Here is a 20269-nt window from a genome sequence, read left to right on the forward strand (position 1 = left end):
GGGGAGGTGCAAAGGGCGGGCGGGGCAGGGGGGGGGAAGGTGCCGGCACCTCCCTCTGCTCCGCCGGCGGAGGCGGCCGGCGCGACGGGAAGGAGAGAAGGCACCTGCAAACTCGGTCTTTCTGGAGTAGCCAAACTTGGAGAGCGGAGGAAAGGATGAGAAGAAGAACTGAGTAGTAAATGCATGGGCAGCAGGAGAGCCTGATTTTTGGTCCTGTGCAAACGTGAATAACGATTAACTGTTGGGTTGTGTTGGGGTTTTTTTGCCCCCCTCCTCCTGTTTTGCATGTTGAAACTGGCTGTTTTCCCCCCCCTCCTCCTGCTGTTTTGCATGTTGAAACTGGCTGTTTTCAGCCCACAAGGTTACATGTGAGGAGGAGAAATTCAGGCTAAAGAATTGTAAATGGTTTCGTGCATCAGGAAGATCTAGGCAGATTTAAAGTTGTGATTTCAGGGAAGAAAGGCGAAGGGGGAGAAGCCTGGAGAGGAGAAATTTGGTGTGCAGTTTGAACAGGCTCACTCTGGAAAACAGTCACCTTTCTGCAGCTCCTCCTTTTTTATGGGATTTAAACTGCAGGATCGCAGTTCAACACCTTGAAAATGGTGGTTTTCATCAACACAAAGCTTAAATCTCTCATGAAACTTTTCAAGAGAAAGAGTAAGTAGTTGTGCGTGCTCGCTGTCCTTTCGGGAGGCAGCCGAGTCCCTCAGGAAAGTGCAAGTCCCTTTGGCTTTGCTCCGGCTTTCCTGATGCCCCTTTTAAAGTTGATCTCGCTCTCTTCTCCGTTGAGTATTTTGTAACGTGGGGAGGCAGCCTTACGAAGCATTTTCGGACCTCTGCTTTGGGATACTGTGTTGCTTTTGAAGTCCTTTGTCGCGGTGGTTCTGAAGGAGCCAGACTTCTCGGCGTGAAGCAGCTCGGTGACAAGGCTGAGTGTGCCGGTGTCACCTGCTGTCGGGCACAGGTGTCCGGCTGTGTGCTGGGGCGGCCTCCCAGCGCCTGTCAGACAGCTCTCTCTGCTTGTGCAGCTGCTGAGCGCATGTCTAGCTGTGGGCTTGTGTCTGTAAGGCTTGTTCTGAGCCAAGTTGCGCTGCTTAAAGATGCTCTAGTTTCAGCATGGCTTTTGAAATCACGATTCTCCATTTGATTCATGAAGACAGACAAATCGCGCTAGAGAGAGTCGTTTGCAAATATGCGCAGCACTTCTGTCGACTAGTTTTGATGACTGTTGCTCTGATGAGCAGTAAACTTTAATTTTGGTATGGCGGGACTACAGCCAGGTAGTGGGCTGGAGGCTGCTGTTTCCCTCCTCCTCTTCCCAGCCTTACTCCCCTCCCCTCCCTGCCCGCCTGCTCACCCAGGGGATGGTGAGGGGCGCTTTTCGGGCAGGTTGACTATACCTCCCTCCTCCTCTTCCTCCCCCAGCCTTACTCCCCTCCCTGCCCGCCTGCTCACCCAGGGGATGGTGAGGGGCGCTTTTCGGGCAGGTTGACTATACCTATCACTTTTTCTGTAATATCGGGATGATTGATGCCGTAACCAGGTAGGTGGTGACTTGTCAGTTTGTTGTGATTTAGGTTTGAGCTCCAGCTGGCAAGGATGGGAGAAGCAGGCACAGACTGAACGTGTGTCTGCCTTGTTGCAGCCAGTATGTCTGCGAGAGGGGAGGGGGATGCAGGACCAAGCCACCTCAGAGATGAAGAGACCAGTCGAAAGCCTTCAAAAACCTTTTTCGAGGTCTGATGCTAATCTAAAAAGTGAGGAAAGGCAGTGAAGACACCCCCTCCCCCAAGTCCTTTTAGGACAAAACAGGCATTGAGCTTTAGGCTGCAGTTAGGTTTTGAAGCAAAAGGCATAGCTTATTTTCTTTAACGAGTACTGATTATTTCCATGTGAAATGATCCTGGCAGATGCACAATGCTGTTAGGGAAAGAGTCATTTTTCAGATGACAGGAGGCTGTTGCCTTCATTTTGCTTCTCAGTTTACACACCTCCTCTGCTACCACGGAGGCACCAGACAAACTTTACAAAGCGGTGCTGCAGCAGGGAGCAGTGGCCAGGCAGCAAGGAGAGCAAGGGAAGATGCGGAGCTGGTAGCGAGGCCAGCGCGGCAGGGCTGTGCCGGCAGGGCAGGTGCTTGGGAGGCAGCACAGCTGCAGTGGCTTTTTCTGCTTTGGAGAGCTAAAAGCAAGGATGTGCAGCACGCTGGCTGAAGGCCAAAGGGTGCCTGGGGGATCATAAAACGTGACCCCCAACTGCCCTTTTCCTGTTGTTACAGGGTGGAGGGATAAGGCCATTGACCTGTAGAAGTTTTTATTGATGATAAACTTTAAACAAAAGGTAATGGCTGTCTCTCGGGAAGCATAAATGATAAACAAATCTTAGCAATATGTGCTTTGGCTGATTCATTACTAGACTGTCTGTAGGGAACTTTGAACTTGAGCAGTGTCGGTATTTTATTTTCACATGTGTATTGGCTGAGAAGAGGTGGCCAGAGCAATCCCTTTTCCGTGCTGTTGTGCTCTGAGCAGTGTTTGCCCAGGGAGTTGCTGTTGTCCAAATCTGCTTTCCACTCACGGCAATGGAAAGTAGCTAATTTGTTGGCTTTGCTGGAATTTTTGTTCCTGGTTTGAGCGAGCGTGAGGTCAGAGAAGGTTATTTCCTGATACAAATGAACCTGTCGTAATCTCTCATGGTGACTGTCATATTCCCAGGGTCACCCTTGAGCAGGAGGAAGCTATCCTGCAACGCACAGCACCTGGCGGGATCAGGGGACTGGGAAACTGGTCTCCTTTGTGAAGACTGCGAGCTAGAGAGGGGAAAACAGAGTTGCAAGCTGACAGTAAATACAACAGCAAGTATAAACACAGGAAGAGGGAAAGGTGTTTACTACGTAACACAGGAGAATAAATTTAGACTAGAAATGGGAGGAGGGTTTTTAACTGTCACGGAAGTGAGGTTCTAGAGAGCGTTTTGATGGGACTATGGTGGCAAACAATCTTCTTTGTTTTAAGATGATAAGCGACAGACTTGCGTGTGGGGTTTCATGATACAGCTATCTACAATAGCATTTAATTTTCTTATTATTGTCTGTCTCTGCAGCTGTTTCCAACCTAGATGAAGAGAGTAGATGGACCGTGCACTACACTGCTCCATGGCACCAGCAGGAAAACGTGTTCCTGCCCTCCTCAAGACCACCTTGTGTGGAGGACCTGCACCGACAAGCCAAGCTGAACCTCAAATCAGTACTGAGAGGTAAGATGAAGGGTGCAGCGTATTTTTAAGGACCAATTTTTACCCTTCGTACCTTCATTGGGGGTGTACCCATACAGTCTGGCATGGGAGACATTGTGTTGTGTTAGTGCAGCCATGAGGATGGAGGCAGGCAGGCAGCAGGGAGGACTGCAGAACATCTGTCCCTGGGCCAGAAGCAAAGTTTAAAATTACAGCTTAATGTCTGCGTTCTGGAAATGGTTAACCTAGATTTTTCTTGACGTTGGATGTTGTAACAAAGGGGGTTACCCTGCAAAGAGCCGACTCGCTTCACGTCCCTTTTTGTTTCAGCAGGAACTGCAGGTACTTTATACCTTGCAGAGTTAACCTGATTTAAAAGAACATTGTAATTTTTGTTTGTTTAACATGACATTTCTGCTTTTTAAACATGCAGAAAACGTCATTTTGTATGTCTGAATAGAGAAGTGTTTGGCTGCCGTATCTTATTTCTCTTGCTGTTTCTCCAGTTAATTGATTTTAACCATCTCTTACTAGGTGCCTTTTATTATCATTTAATAAGGGAGTCTTGACAGTCAGTGTTACTAGCTCATGCATGGCTCAGCAGATAGCCCGTGTGTCCTCTATACTTACTATTGGACTAATGCATTTGTGCAGCCCTTTGGCCTTGAAATGTTTACTGTTCCCTTGCAGGCACACTTACCAGTTCTCTACAAAAGAAAAATATTTGCCTGCTTTAGATTATAAAGAATACTGCTTGTGGTTAGCTTTTTGTAAACTTTAACTGCTCATTCTTCTATTTTCTGTTCTCTGTTTGGGACTTACCAAAGAAAACAGCATTACTGCTCTGATTTTCTTGTGTTTTATCAGAATTGTATTTGCTGCAGTTTCATCTTCTATTTCAATAACTTGGTATCTAATATATTTGTGTGAAACTAAGTATTATATGCTGCTTCCCCCAGCTTACACATCTGAAGTTATTTCTGTCTGCTGGGATTTTTCTCTAGAGCTGCTGTTCTTTATAAAACAAAAGCTATTCAACACTACCACAAATTACTAATTAGCTGTTTGTGTTAAAAAATGGGCTCGTGCACATGACATAGGACTCCTTGGTAATGAACTGGATTTCAGTTTCATGCTTTCAGGGTAGTAACTGAGAGAGAGAGAAGAAACTGTGATGACTTCATCAGACCTCAAGCTGCTAACATAGTCAACAAAACTTTGCTTGTGTTTGCTTGTTTATTTATTTATTTATTTATTTTACTTCAAGTTCTTTTCCTGGGCCATGTTTATTACCTAAGAGCTGTTCTAAAACAGCTCCTTGCTGTGGCCTGTAGCTGTCCTGAGTAGTTACAGCATGAATTTAACGCCATTTTCAGTAATTTCATTCTTGCCTGTAGGGGCTCTGAGTAGGAAGAGAGGCACTGGCTAAATTTTTATCAGTTTTACTCTGCTGCTGCTTCAACCAGCACTATGAAATCAGGAAGACACCGGTGCTTCTGGTCACATTTGGAGGATTGGGTTAAAAGTTGTGTAGCCAGAGCTGAGTTTCATTCAGTGTAAAAGTGCTGTAGAAATCGTGACGTGATTGTGACGACTGCTGAACTGCTTTTCCACCTGCTGCTTTCGAAAAGACAGGTTTTTCCAAAGCTTCTTAATGGGTAGGAAGTAAATTGCCTAGTGCTATGTGATTATAGCACAGAAGACCTTGAGGAAAAGTAGCCTCATGAGAAGCACCAATGAGCTGTTATGGAAACTTTAATTCTGCATTTCTTGGCCTCATGATGAAGCTTGCATTTTGACATCTTTTCACTGTTTCAAATGCATTGGTTGAGGTGATGCATGGGGCAGTAGAACAGGTGTATGTGACCTACTGTGCTGCCTGGGTGGTGGGGAATGAACGATGTTGGATGACAAGGTGCACTACACTCCATGGTGATCAGTCCCTATGTTCTCCAGAAAGCATTTGCACAACCTGGAAAGGAGTAGAACAAAAGTAAATTTAATTTTTTGTGGTAAGTCGGAGATGAAGTAGTGGATTGTATTTCTAAGGGGCATCTTATCTCTCCACGGCAGGGGAGAAATACTTAGGCTTGAAAATAGGGGAAACTTCCTCGCAGTAAGGGTACTGAAGGGCTGAAATAGATTTTTGGGGCTATAAAATCACTGGAGGTTTTTAAGAATAGGTGGGAGAAACACCACTCAGAAATCATTTGTGTATATTTGATCCTACCTTTAGAGGAGGTAGTGAAAGAAGAGATAACCTCTGGTGGTCCCGTCTCACCTGATAATGTGGTCCTGAGGGCTAAACTAGTAGCTATGGTTCAGACCATTAAAACACACCTGTTTGAAAGTTTTCCAGTCCTGTTCTTGTTCAGATTATGAGATCTGACACTGCTGGTACATAGCAAATTGATGGCAGACTATTGATTTGTTATTGCATTCATTGCTGCCCCAGTGAATGAGGAAAGTAAGTATAAAACTTAGGTAACAAATAGCAATTCACACGTAGAGCACAACAGTCGTATAAACCACCTGTAAAGATACTGAGTGCGTAAAATCTTTCAAAATAATTCAAGCAAGGTATTCCTTTCTATCAAGGTGTTTTCATCCATCTAATACTAACTAGATAAAATCCTGACTAGCTTTTAAGATAATGCAAGGTCTATTTATTTATTGGAATAATAATTATCTATTGCCTATTTATTCTGGTACAATTTTAACAGCTCAGCAAATTTTTGACAGCATGGGTCTAGCTAAAAAACCTAGTGAAATAGATAGGAAGCTGTCTGTTGTCTAGAATAAACTTTTAAGCACCATTTAAGGAGCAGAAAAGCTATTATCGCTGTTTATTCTTAAATTGGTTTAAGAATAAAAAGTTAGGGATAGAGATATTAAAATGTATGATATAGAGATATTAAAATGTATGATATATAACCTGTCTTAAGATATAAATTAAGCTCTGCCTGGTGATCTCTGCATGCTCTGCATACCTTTACAGGAAGCAGTGTTGTGTTTGGAGGAGGAGATTTTTCCTTATTTCTTGTGCAGTTGGTTATTTCAGTTTGTATATTATATATTGAAATGTCCACTGTTTATCGCACTGTGGAAGTGGATGCAGCATGTGATAGTAGATGTTGCATGAGGAGATTTTTTTACCTATGAACTAGACTTTTATCCTTTTGAAATCAAGGGAAAATACCTTTACGAAGCTACTTTCAAGTATAAATGGTAAGATCTTGCATTCAAATTTGTTCATAACTGAGGTAAAGCTATTTATCCTTCTTTAGGCATGCAGGGGCTCAGGTGCCATCTGAAGTTTTAAAAAACAGTATTTTTCCAGTAATCTGAATTAGAAAATGAAGCACTTGGAAGCTGGAAAGTTTGTGACGCACAGAATACCTGTTCTCTAGAAGTGGCTTTATGTAACTTATATTAAAATCTAAAGTTGTCACCGACTAAAATCAGTGGCTTGAACATGTTTAACCCAGGCTGTGTTACTACATTTTAAATGAAAGCTCTCGATTGGCTTAATCTGGTGGCTAGAGCAGAAGAGCAAATTCAGCTGCACTTCAAAATCATGGTACCATTGCACTATGATTTAAACGTTAGAAAATGATGCAGTTCTTTGGTTGGGGTGCTAGATCCCATTATTGTAAATGTTTTGTTTGCACTGGATAAAACACATTCTCCCTTTCTCTGGGGAAGCAGCCAGGACCTTCCTGGTGGAGCAGGTGGGGTGGCACGTTGGATGTCAAACATGTGCCATCCAAGGCACCTGTTTCCCTGCCCTCAGGACCAAGCTGCTCTAACTGGCCTTTCCTGAGAGCTGGTCTTAAGTGGCCCCTTCCTCATGTTTTCATGGTCACCTTATGTTTTCCAGCATACAAATGTTTAGATGGAAACAAAACAGTATTGACCCTTGAGAAGTCTTGTGTGACTCTGTGCTCCATGTCACTGTTTCTTCCCAGGGAGTTATGAAAACAGGAGATGGAGAAGACAGGTGGGGAGGAAGAGCTGAGGCTCTGCATGGGGTCAGGATCCCCAAATCAGTCCTACCCCCTTGCACTGTGTCCTCTGCTCCAAGGCTGAAGGACTGGCATCATGAGACTAAACAAGTCAAGCAATGTTTACTGAGTGGCTGAACAAGCTCTGAGAGTCTGCTGTGGACAGTAGCAGAGCTTTGAGTTTAATGTTGTTCAGGTGGCATTAGTTAATTTTTTTTAAGGCAGGCCATTATCTGTGCTGAAGGGGCAGGTGCCACATACTGCAGTTTCCTACAGCTTTTTTGGTCCGTGAGGCCAGGAGGTTGAGCGGGTGTTCAATCAGAGTCAAGAGCGTAGCACCATAAAACAGCCCTCGTCCCTGACACAGTGCACTGACAGATCTGGCTTGTTGCTCTGCAGCATGGTTGTGTTTAAAGAACCATTGTCTGAAGAAGTCCCTAAAGTATAGTGATCTTCATCCGGGAGCACAAATAACAACAGCAGTAGTATAAAGCAATGATGCAAATATTTGGGTAAGAAACGTAAATTGAGACTAATCCTCATTTTGCTAACTGCACTATAATCTAAAAATGCCAAGCAGTAAGGCATGAAGCATGAAGATGGGGAGGAGACACAGCACTGCTATAGTGTTGCTTTGCTTAGCTGCTTGGAGCATGTCGTAAGTGTGCCTGTCTACGTTCTGGACAGGTTTGCACTGTTAGCAGCGTGTTCACAGGTGTAGGTCCAGTGTCCTAAAAGAAAAGCCTAAAGTAATCTGGAATGCACTGGCCTCAGATAATCTTGCTAACTATGGTGAAGTGAAGGAACAGGAGAAAATTTCCTATCACACCTGAACTCTCCTTTGCTTTTGCATTTTTCAAACTATCCTATATTCTCCCTCAAGTGTGGATGCAACTCAGTTGGAGTGATGAGAGGCAGAGAAGGGCATATATAGCCTGATTTCCAAGGGACGGTTATCTTCCAGTTGCAGCAATTAGCATTGTAGAGCACTTTTGATTTAAAAAAAAAAAGAAAAATGGGGGAGAAGGATGAGCCAGCCCCACTGTTGCGTGTTGTCATTTAGCCCTACTGTTGTGTGTTGTCATTTGTCCATGAGTTGGGAGACGATAGGCATAAAGGGAAGGGACAAAATAACTGTGTTAATGTCAAAGGACAAACACAGCCAGACTGAAATGATATCAGGCTGTCAGGAGATAGCCAGCTCCCGAAGGGTCTTGTGAGCGTTCTCTCTGCGCAGTTCAAGTTGCAGATGAGGGGCAATGTCTTGTCGCACGCTGCTGGTTACTGCCCGGGCTGGCTGTCCTTTCCAGCGGATAACAAGGTGTCAGATACGTACTGAGGAAGGTGTACCTGTAAATAGCGGGAACAGTCCGTATGCTGACTTTCATACTCCTTTTCAGACTACAGCTGCGGAGGCTTCCTGCACAACTGCCTGTATTTTGTGCCTCTTTTCCCCCAGGGTAATTGTGTTGATTCAAGCTATGTACATAATATAGGGCTCGTTGTTCCAATGTCTGATGATTCATTTATTATCTCATCTTCAGAAGAGCTGGATTTGGCTGACTGTAGCTTCTGTTTAGCTTTGTTGGCCAAATTCAAGGAATGTATTTAAGCAGCAGTGATTGAAACACTTGATTTGTTTTCCAGAAGACATCTGGTTAGCATTGTCAAATAAAACCGGATTTAAGTAGTTACTCATAAAGCCTCTATTATGTCTTGCTGCAAGACCCTCCAGACAGGTATGTGTTTAGCCTTTGTTTTCTCAGTGCATCTGGCAGATCACTGTTCAGATGAGCAATATTAGGGTCAGCCCTACTAGTCGATAATCCTGCTGAGAAGATTATGGACTTAAAATAATCTTATGTTTCATTAAAGAGCTGCAAAATAGGGGGGAACCACTTCATATTAACAATAGGTCTGGTTCAGGTTCAGAGAGATGTCAATATGTGAGCTCCCTACCAACTGGAAACCTTAACGAAGTAAAAGACCATTAAAGGCTAGGGGTAGACCATACATTCCGGAAGGGCCTTGGAGCTGTAAAATCAAAAAATAGAAATCAACTTATTTCTCATTATTTTAGTTTCACTAGTCAAGTTAGTACCAAAGGTTCTGCCCATGTGTCCTGCCCTTTTTACTGTTCCTGAATTAATTGACAGTACATATGTTGATGGTTTTGGCCAAGTTCCATGCTCCAACTGCCCTTTCTAATAAGGAGTTTAAAAAAGTGAGTATTCAAATGAAACTAAGCAGAATTCAACCTGGAGTCTACACTGCATGTGTTTGAAAGCTGCTCTAGTGCTGAAAAATTGAGCTACTCAGAAGCATTTAGGTTCCCTATTTTTAGATTTAGTTCTATAGTGCAGTGCTGAGTGTAAAAACATACAGGGTGGTTATATGTAGATTGATTGCATGATATACATAAGTGAAAGCAATTCCAGTGAAAGGGTTAAAAGAAGATGAAAATTTGTTTCAAAATAATACTAATGATACTATTTTTTTCCTTAAAACGGATTAATGTGTTTTCTTTAAGTTTTATGATACAAGTCAGAATCAGTAGGAAGATTTAGCTGAAAGATTGTTGAACCTCACCGCATTTCAGATCTGTGCCTTTAGTGGAGAGAAGAAATTCGAACTGTTACTGTTTGTGGTGTAGTTGTTTCAGTGCTAGGTAAAGCAACTTCCATCACAAGGAATATCAGACTTCCAGTTGTTTCCCTTTTTGCTTTTCTTCCTCCTTCCTCTCTTGGATTGGGGTATTATACATGCTTCTTTGCAGCTTTTTAGATAGCTTTAAGTTTAACATTAAGTGTTGTAGGAGAAAAAAAAAACCCAAAACCTCCATATTTTTACCCTAGCTGCGTTCAGTTGTCTAAGAAACAACAAATATCCATAAAAATGCTAGAGAAAAAGCATGGAGAATTATTTTAATGCCAGCATCAAATATGCAAAAGGAAGCAAATAAACTGTTAAAAAAAAAACCCAAACCCCTCCATATTTTTACACTAGCTGCGTTCAGTTGTCTAAGAAACAACAAATATCCATAAAAATGCTAGAGAAAAAGCATGGAGAATTATTTTAATGCCAGCATCAAATATGCAAAAGGAAGCAAATAAACTGTTAAACTTAAGACATCTTGTCACCACTAAATGTAGTCGTATAACACACTTGCAGAAATTTCAATTAACTCAAGACAAACAGTGATAATTATTTTGAGCACTCCCCAGTGACAGCTTGTTAACAAATATAATTTGTAATGGCTGTTGCATTTTGGTGCCATTAGAAAGGTTTTCTGTATGGCTAATTCCCCAGGCAGATTACCTGGGGAATTAAGGGTGGGATTAAATGTATTTGTTTTTTAAAAGCTTCAAGAACAGAAAGAAAGGAATGATCAACGTGTTTGCATTGACTTAACCCTGTTAAAGGTATTTTCACATTGCAGAGTTCCTTTTAGTTTGGATCCTTCTTAAAGACTTGCGTCTGATTTGGACCCTTGAAAATAAGTCTAACTACGTGCTTGCTTTACTTTCATGTTACACTTTCATGGCCCATCCTTGCGCTACTACAAGCATCTGTATGGCTGAGCCCTGAAGCAGCTTGGAGAAGCCGGTCTGGAGGGGTGGGCTTCCCAGCCTGGCTGGGTGTCCAGTTACCACATCAGGACGCCCTTCCCAACGAGACAGTGAGCACTTGTGCGTTGGAGGGAATAGACCTAACATAAATACATTTGGTCGCTTTCAGTAAGATTTCTCTGAAGTATCCATTCAACAGACTTTTCCATCGCAGAGTCCAACAGCCCTCTGTTAGGGTTACCTTCATCCCGTGGAGCCCAAGACGTCTTTGTTTCTGGGAAACTCCGCACAGCATCTGTCATTAAAGCTGCCTGTGTGGCTGGGCTTGGCTGCTTATTCAAGAGAGGGAACACACATAACAGTCTTAAAAAAGTCTGATAGACCTTTCTTGTTACTCATCAGATAAGAAGGCCTTGCAGTAAACGATTAAGTTTTGCTGATGGGTTAAAAACCTTGCCACTTCATATGGCATTTGCTTGTGGAAGAAGTGTGTTGGGTACTAGTGTTCACTGTCTCCAGGCTTGTCTTATGCTTTTCTATATGTACTGATAAAAAAAATCTAAAAAATAAAATATGTACTGATAAAAATAAAGATCTAAAAAATAAAACTGCATTTTGGGGGAAGAAAGGGGAATAATAGGGAAGGTAGCTGAATTGGCAAAGGCTGGTATTAGCCAAAGCCTCTAGATTGAGCCTGTTAAGCAGAAGGTTTTTCAGCTGGCCTGCCGCGGTACTACATCTGTTGAAATTCCTGACCCATTGAAACGGGAGTCGGAACAAAACAGCGCACTGGAGATATCACAGCTGAAGTTCATGAACTTGCTTTGCAGTAAGCATTGGTTACAGTTCAGTTGTTACACAAGTGCATCATTGCTGTGGCTTTACAACATATTTTAAAGCTTTGATATAGAAGCACTCCCTGTGATAGTCAAGTTCTGCAGATGATATGGGGATTTATACATTTAAGGGAAATGGGATTTGATCCAAGCTGAATGAATTTTTGGGAGGAATATAAAGTGGTAGAGGCAAGCTGTCTGCCTCATATTTAGATCCAGGGACAAAAATAGATGCTGCACTGGAATTAAATTGAGCTGCTTTTTTTAAAGTCATATTTAGCATGAGATACTTGTCAAAAACACGATTGCCTTCGTACCGCTCTGCTTTTATCCACACAGAGCGCTGTGCATTCTTATCCCCAGTTTACAAATGAGGGACTCATAAAGAGGCATAGAGCGAAAGGCTCTATCATTTTAGTTAGCTTTACTCACCAAAGAGTCCTTTGAACTAGGGCGTCTGTTTTAATTACGGTCCCAGGCATAATCATTCTCAACAAGCTCTTTATCTTGAAGAGTTACCTCCCTGAAATTCCCCAGTTAACTGTGTAGTCCAGAGTTGCCCTGGTCTTATCCACGTCTTACCACAGCGCTGAAAGCGGGCAGAGAGGCAGCTGCGCCCTTTGAAGAGGTCCCAGTTTGGTAGATGTGCTCAGAGCATGTCTTGGTACGCACCAATACAACCAGTCCCAAACAAAGCATAACTCTGGCTGTTACATTTCAGGTGGCAACCTTTTTGCCTAGTGTTCAGAGCACACTGTTAGGAAGTTGGAGATTTAGCCTGTGCTCACCTCATCCTTAAAGAATTTAAATCTGCATCTACATGAAAAATACTTTAACTTGCAGCACTTTATTTTAAGCAACTGTTGGATGAAAAGCACATCATCCTTAGAAGTAAAGATGTTGAAATCCCTGTTACATTCTCTTGCCCCTCATGAGAGGGGTGCCAGCAGCGTTGGACCCAGTGTTGGTTGTTACTGGTGTGGTGTGGATGAGAGTTAAGGCACCTCAGGTTCCTAGTTGGCTTTATCCTGACGTGCCTCACTATATACTTGCGTGCTGCAGGCGGAGTGTAGATACCCCCTGGGACTCTGGATTTAGTAGGCACATACATGAAATTTAGATTGTGTCGTGGCTGTCTGTAGATGTAAGTTCTTGACTGGATCTAACCCAAAGTGATTTGCTCAGATGCAGTAATGCTGGGTGGGGAAATCCAGGCCTTCTGACACCCATGCCTGTCTGTCACCAACCCACGAGGTCTTAGTTGTCTCAGCTTAACTGGAAAAACAAATTCAAAATATGCATGAAGTTAAATTAAAATGGTATGCAGTTATTTTTCAGCTTTGAAACAGAAGGATCTTCTAAAACAAAAAGCAGTGATACAGTACGTATTGTGATTGTTAAAGTGCAGTGTGACCTATAAGGTAATGGGTCATTTTTAAAAGTTTGTTTTTACAAGACGAACATATATTGTACTACAGTCTGTCTGGTTTTAGGTGAAATTTTGAAAAGCTACTTGTAAGACAGCATTTGTAGTTGTGACTTAGGGAGGAATGTTGTTTGTGGGTATTTACAGAAAAAGGGGTTGGCTACAATGTTTAAAGATAAAAAAAACCAAGCAAGATTTCTGACCTCAGGGAGCAGAGCAGTTTTCCAGTGATATGTGCAGTGAATGGATAAATGTGTTTTAATATACTAGTCAGCAGATTTATTTCTGTAGTTGACAGTTTAGCTGACTCTTGCAGTTAATAGCCTCTCTCTAGTACAAAAAAAAAAAAAGAAAGAAAAAATCCCACTTTACAAAAATACAAGTTACAACATGAGAGGCTCTGCCAAGAAGTCACCCTGACTTTAGCTGAGATAATTTTTCAAGCACGCAGATGCAGCTGTCAGCCCCTCGCTTGTCCCTTCTTGCTGACAAGGAGACAACAGGGGGTGGTGCAAAGGCAAGCGAAGCATGTGCTGGTCTTACCCCTTTCTCCCTCTGCACTGGGGAATTTCTATTTCGGCAGCTTTGGGTAGCTCTGCCAGGCGAGCAGCACCTCTGCTCCTCTGGGAAGCTGCCCCTGGTCCGGCTGGCATTTTTTCTTCAGGTTTTAGCAATTGGTCTCAAGTTCTAGAAGCTGTTCCTGGGTACAAGGCAATTTCAGATGTTTCTGGGACATTATCTTTCTGTCTTTCATTGCCCGACCCATTCAGTGGGATGGCTAGTTACTCCAGGCAAGTCGGAGCTATTTAGATGTCTGAATAACCTTTATGCCAAGTTTCTAAGTTCATGCTTGTAAATATCATGTTAGTTTAATTCTCAGCACAACAATGTCATTACTGTTACTAATAAATACTTAGATACGCAGGCAAGTGGATTTTTTATATTAAACTCTTTATAACATGCTTGTGAGAGTGTGTCTGAGTGTGTACCTGTGGATGTAGACAGCTACAGAGCTTAAGGTCTGATCCTGTGACGGTCACATGAGCAGTGTTTACTTATATGAGCAGTCTCATTAGGGCTAATTTAGTGACCGATGGCTGCATGTTCAGGCTTGAGGCGTGGCGGACTGGTCCAGGCTGGTGGCAGAAGGCTGTGGCTCTGCACTGCCGCTGGGGCCAGACCGTGGGGACACATCCCAGGCTCACATGGGGTCCAGCCCTGAAAATCAGCACCTGGAGCCTTTCTCCCTGCAGCCAGGTCAATACAGGGCACCCTGACCCCAGCAGGCAAAATAACAGTTTTGCGAAGAAGCCCGTGAAAAATGACACCTAGTCTTGCACAGTTCCTTTACAATAAAATAAAAAAAAAATATGGAAAACTTTGAAAATAACCGTGAATCCATCTCCCTCTGACCAGTTCTGCTGCTGGCAGGGCGATGCGTTTTCCTTTATATAAACTTTCAAGATACTGCGACTAGTTTTAGTGGGAGGAACTTCAGCAGGCACAAAATGTTACCAACGTCGGTTAAAGGAGCGGGAAGGAGCCAGTGCATCCAGTCCTCTCCCAGCAAACCCAGCCGTCCTTCTGTCGCAGAGCAGTGCGGTGTGTAGGTCTGACTAAGCAGACAAGGTAACATTAATCCTGGTTTTCTATGGTAATACCATGTCAGACAAATTACTGAGGTATCAGTGCTGTGCCTTCTGTTCACTCTGGTGATTTGTGGCTCAAATTATCATATAAGAGTATGGTTTCAAGTTGTTGGAAAAGCAGTAAATCGCCTCTGCGTGCAAGACTTGCTCCTGTGTGTTACCAGCTCAGGGTCAAATGCAATTACATGCGAGTTCCTCGTATAAAATGAAGAGGAGATATGGGCTGAGAGGCCTTGGAGGTATTGTCATACATTTGGTCTGACTGCCTGTCGCAGGGGCCATAAGGTTTTACATGGAGAGGTTGAGTTATTCACAGCAGCGCTGAATTCGGTGCTTGTGGCTCAAAACTCTGGTGCAGAATCACACTCGGCTCGGCTGAGCCCTCGCTCTCAGCGTGGTGCTGCTGGTACCCGCACGTTCCCCCACTTATTTAGCATGAGGGAAGAGAGCAGAGAAGGGTGATGCGCTCACGTGCTGTCGGTGAGAAGCACATCCCCAGCACGCTTCTGCCTGATGCCAGGATTTAGCAAACCCTGCAGTAACGAAATGCCGAGCAGATGTACAAGTGGTTGGGTATATGGCAGGGAGTCAGACATAATGGTATCGGTCACTGACAGCTTTAATGCATTTTCTTCTATCGTGCGTCTCCTGAACATCGTATCTACCCTGTTCTAATAACTGTGAAAATGATGGGGAGAGGGCCTTTAAAAGGTTTTTGACCATGTTTTCCACACACTTTCTTCATGCTTAACTAAAATCACCCTGTGAACAGCAAAATTCAACCTCAGGCAAAATTTCCTTCTCTAGGAAGGGTTTAACTTGTACCATATAAGTGGGGATAAATTACATTATAATATAATCTGGCTGCAGTCATTTTTAAGCAACATTTATAATACAGAGGAGGTTTTGAAATTTAATGTATCACTAGTATAGAAGGAGAAGGACAAGAACTAATCTATGGTTTTACCTAGCCAGAAAAGCACTTGCAGGGTGGCAGGAGATGACGTGCAGCACCCATGCGCACTCAGCCCCAGAAGCAGTTGGGGGATGAAGGGGAGGTAATTCCAGCCTTCATGCCGTGGCACCACCCAGTGCAGCCACCGATCACAATTGCCAAGGCAGTGGCTCTGTCCTGGTCCTCCTGGGCAAATGGCCGGTGTTTGTGTAAACAAAACTGGTTCATCTGGGGCACAATAATGTTATTGCACAGTTCAGATCAGATACGTGCAAGATTATGACTTTGAGCTTGCTCTGCACAGCTCAGATTTGCTGCAGATTTGAACTGGCAAGCGCATCCTCAGGAATGGGTGTTTGTGTCCTGCCTGATGCAGTCTCCTGGGTTTTGCCCTGGCAGTTCTTAGGCAGAAATATGGAAAGGCTGCGCACGTTTTTGTATATTGGATAATGTGGGTAATGGCAGCCCTGCCGCTGGGTCCAACCAAGAGTGTGTATGTCTGTAGCTCAGCTAGCACTAATGTATTGTCACATTCTTAAAACCGAAGATTATTAATAACTGGAACTGGCTGTATCCTTCTGTTACCTAGTCAGCCTTCAGTTGCTAAAATAACTTGCATAACTGTAAGAACGTTTTCACTAACTCAGTGTATAGTGCTCCTCTCTGTTTGGGATTGTGGGAATAGGGCAAGGTATTGCTCCTCAGGGAAAAAGGAAACATGTCTGGAGTCTTTCCTAGAGTAAGTATTTCTAGCTTCTTCCTGGGTATGTTTTGCATAAATAAACATTTATCTGAAAAATACAAACCTGATTGCTTACAGAAGACCATGTGTGCCTTTAATAATAGTGATGAGATGGGGGGGTGCCCCTAGCTAGAACAGTTTTTAAACAGCAGTTGCCACCCTCGGTCCGGCAGTGACAGTAGCTTCAGTTAGATGCAATGACTGACCTTGTGTTGCACTTGTGGGCTGTTGCAATGTGAAGTAAAAGATACTTGCCTAAAACCTTGGCTGAGGTTTGCTGGCCTCGGGTGCTATCCACAGTGTGCGTTTCCTGCTGTGCTGCAAAATGTACTGTGACAGTAAGTAAATAGAATAGCTGTTCTTGGGGACAAATCACCTTTTTGTTGGTGTGGTTCACCTGGTGGTTTGTAGAATTCTCTTGGCTTCTTCAGCAATGTTGCTGCAATAGCTTCTGATGTTACATGGATCTTGTGTTGTGGACAAATGGAGGTTGTGAGCTTGATAAACTGCCAGTTTTTTATTGTCAGTCCACTTGAACTTGCGGTGGACTTGAGACCTTCAGCATTGACTTAAATTTTTGGAGCTTTTCTGGGCTTCGTGAAGTGCACTGTTCATCATCGGCATCTCCTTGGTTAGGAGAATAAATAAGGTCAAGCAATTAATATCAGAGGGTGCATCTATCACACTCTGTAAGAGCCTGTTGCCCTTGGGGCGTGCCATGATGCCTGGTGTCGGAGACTCATAGAAGTGGCCGGCCAGGACCATGGGCCTTATCCCAAGAACGGGAGGAAAAATAACTGCATTTTCTTACGTACCCCTTAGGTTGTCTTCATGTTTGTTTTTGGTGATTAGCGACTGATCTGAAGGTAAAACTTGCAGTGTCTAAGTTGACAACTTAGCGTGTTAACCCATGCTACAAGTTGATGCAAGTCTTTGGGCTGTCTTGTTCTGCTGCAGCCCGCTCATCCCTGTTGATTTGTAGCTTAAACCGACAAACGGCCCATCAGGGTGCTCACGTTTGTGAGTGTTATGTGCTGGATCTGGCTGGATCCAGTGCCGGATTTGGAAGGGTGGTGGAGGAATTTGTTTTACTGCGGTTGCTGGCAGTCATTTTTCACCCCCCTCCTGAAGTACAGCAGCTGTTTGCCAGATGCAGGCAGTGTTAGCATGCTCACACGTGTGAAACAGGTAAACAGAGTTACCAACCCTCTCTTCCTGAGATGCAGCAATTGATCTGGATCTCAAAACCCACCACCACCACCCTTGGTCCTTGAATTGAGAGAGAAGTGACAGGTTCATGCCATACTGCCCTTTTTGACCCCATACAGAAACATTTGATAGGCCAGGACGTATGTCTGGCTCTGATGGAGATGGCTAGTTGTCAGGCTGTAAGCTTGCCTTCTCGATGTGCGTGTGCAGATAGATACAGGGGAGTCTGCACTGATTAAATCCTCATAGAGCTGTGGTTGCTCTAGGTCAGTTAACCCATCATCACAGAGGTCCAGACCTCAGTCTCAGAAGCATCTGAGTATAAGAGAGGAAATGTATGCTGGAGTTGCAAATTGTAACTCCGCTTAATCATTTGCCAGGCAAAAGCTTCTCTAAAACCTTGCCCTCAATATAAACACTGCATGTTTTCCATTTTAAGGGGTATTAAAAAGATCAAGATAGAGAGACAGATGATACAATCACAGAAAGTCTTTCTCCAGCAAGTGATGATAAAAGCGCTTTGTGTTATGATAATGCCTGTGTATTGTGTAGAAATTTCAGTTCCATAGACAGAAATGTACCAAATACTTAATTTCCTTTTTGCTTTCCTCATCTTTCAACGGATTCAGATATCTGTCTCTGGAAACGTAAAGCTAACAGTTTGACTGGGCTGATGAGTTTGGTTGCCACATCTTGAACATTTAATTTTTCCTTATGCTCTGGCGTCTGTTATTCTTTAGCACAATCACACTGAATATCAATTAGGAGGTGGGAAGATGATTGTGGAAAACTTGGGTGAGGGGGATGAGATGCTGACTGGGATTTTGGCCGTTTTGAGTGGGGATGCATGTTTGCTCTGAATTCTTTCTGAACTTTGAAAACTCTTCAGTATTAAACTACACGTGCTCTGCAGTGACGTGAGATTTTGAGATCCCCGTGATTTGCATTCCTCTCTCCAAAATCACAATAAATGGCGTCTTCCACAGGCAGGAAGACAAGACAAGTGGTCAGTGCCAAAGTTATTTAGCAGATGGTGCTTGAGTACTGAGCAACATCATCATCTCGAGTGTAAGGCACATAATGGATGTCTACTGGCCTGGCAAATGAGACCCCCGATGTTACTCACATGCTTCCGTCTCCCATCCTGCAAGATGCTGCCATCTGTCAAGACACAGAGCCAGGCCTTGCTTAAATAAATAAATAAATCCATTTCCCCTTTCTTTCCAAAGAAAGCCATCTCTGGCTTAAATAAAAGCTATGTGCTCTTGCCATCTCTGGCTTAAATAAAAGCTATGTGTATATACACTATGCATGGGCATATGTATATACTACATGTGAGAGAGGGGAAAATATAGATACAAGAAATGCAAAGAAATACAAAAATATAAGAAATGCACCCTTGGGTTCTGTTACTTGGGACAGACAATGCTAATGCATGGTAAACAGTTTCAGGAAAATACTGTGTAATTTTGGAAGTGCAGTGTACACCAAGCTTAAACAGTTATGGCTCTTGTCATGAATTAATCTCCTTTCTCTGTCTTTCGGCAGAGTGTGACAAGCTGCGGCGGGATGGCTACCGGAGCTCACAGTATTACTCTCAGGGCCCCACCTTCTCCTCGTCCTCCAGCGCAATCTGTGGAAGTTACCAGGATGATTATGAAGAAATTGAACAAAAGGTAATGGTGGGGGGCAAAGTGCTGGAAAGAATACATGCCTGGTGCGGTTTAATTGCCTGCCATAACATTGTTCAAGTAAGGGAGGATTTTTAGAAGATCATAAAGATGCTTATTCCTTTGAATTACAGTGATACTAGGTCCTCTGACTTCTGTAGTCTCCTAAAAATTCCAGTTCTATCCATGCATTTATATAAAGTTCCCACTGGCAAAATAAAGGTGTGAAAGCCAGAAGGAGTTTGGTAATGTTCTGGAGGGAAGACCCCAGCAAGGGTAGCTGTTTTGAATCTGTTAAGTGTTTACATTCAAGTAGCAGGAAGAGCTATTAACCAGCCATCAGTGTACTTGCATTGTAACAGCAACATGTGCACACTTTGAATTGCTAATACAGGCACTTATGCAGTTTCATTAGGTAGAGGCTTTGTCCTAATGCAACACAACTGTTTGCATAAAGGCATCCAAAAGAATGGAAGATTGCCCACTAAGTTGGGTTTATCAGCTTTCTTTCAGTTTGCTTCATGGTTTTCATATTTATATGCCCACATCTCAACTCCATGTGTGTTTAGCTTAGAATCTAGAAATGAATTAAACAAACAAAGAGAGAAAGAGAAGGGACAGTTCAGCAAAAATCCTAAGAAAGTTGTCATAGAATCATAGAATAGTTTGGGGTTGGGTTTATCAGCTTTCTTTCAGTTTGCTTCATGGTTTTCATATTTATATGCCCACATCTCAACTCCATGTGTGTTTAGCTTAGAATCTAGAAATGAATTAAACAAACAAAGAGAGAAAGAGAAGGGACAGTTCAGCAAAAATCCTAAGAAAGTTGTCATAGAATCATAGAATAGTTTGGGTTGGAAGGGACCTTTAAAGGTCATCTAGCCCAACCCCCCTGCCGTGGGCAGGGACATCTTCAACTAGATCAGGTTGCTCAGAGCCCCGTCCAACCTGACCTTGAACGTTTCCAGGGATGGG

General features: G+C 43.3%; 1 protein-coding gene across 1 annotated transcript in view; it reads left to right on the forward strand.

Annotated features, from left to right (window-relative positions):
* The first annotated feature begins 599 nt into the window (after nt 1-599).
* Nucleotides 600-20269, forward strand: part of NHSL1 (NHS like 1) — a 56292-nt gene continuing 36622 nt past the window's right edge. The window contains exons 1-3 of the mRNA XM_019472637.1: nt 600-657; nt 3103-3255; nt 19173-19300. Coding sequence (XP_019328182.1) covers nt 600-657; nt 3103-3255; nt 19173-19300 — 339 coding nt within the window. The remainder of the gene's footprint in view (nt 658-3102; nt 3256-19172; nt 19301-20269) is intronic.

The sequence above is a fragment of the Aptenodytes forsteri genome, unplaced genomic scaffold, assembly GCF_000699145.1.
Source record: "Aptenodytes forsteri isolate BGI_AS27 unplaced genomic scaffold, ASM69914v1 Scaffold82, whole genome shotgun sequence".
NCBI classification, from domain to species: Eukaryota; Metazoa; Chordata; class Aves; order Sphenisciformes; family Spheniscidae; genus Aptenodytes; species Aptenodytes forsteri.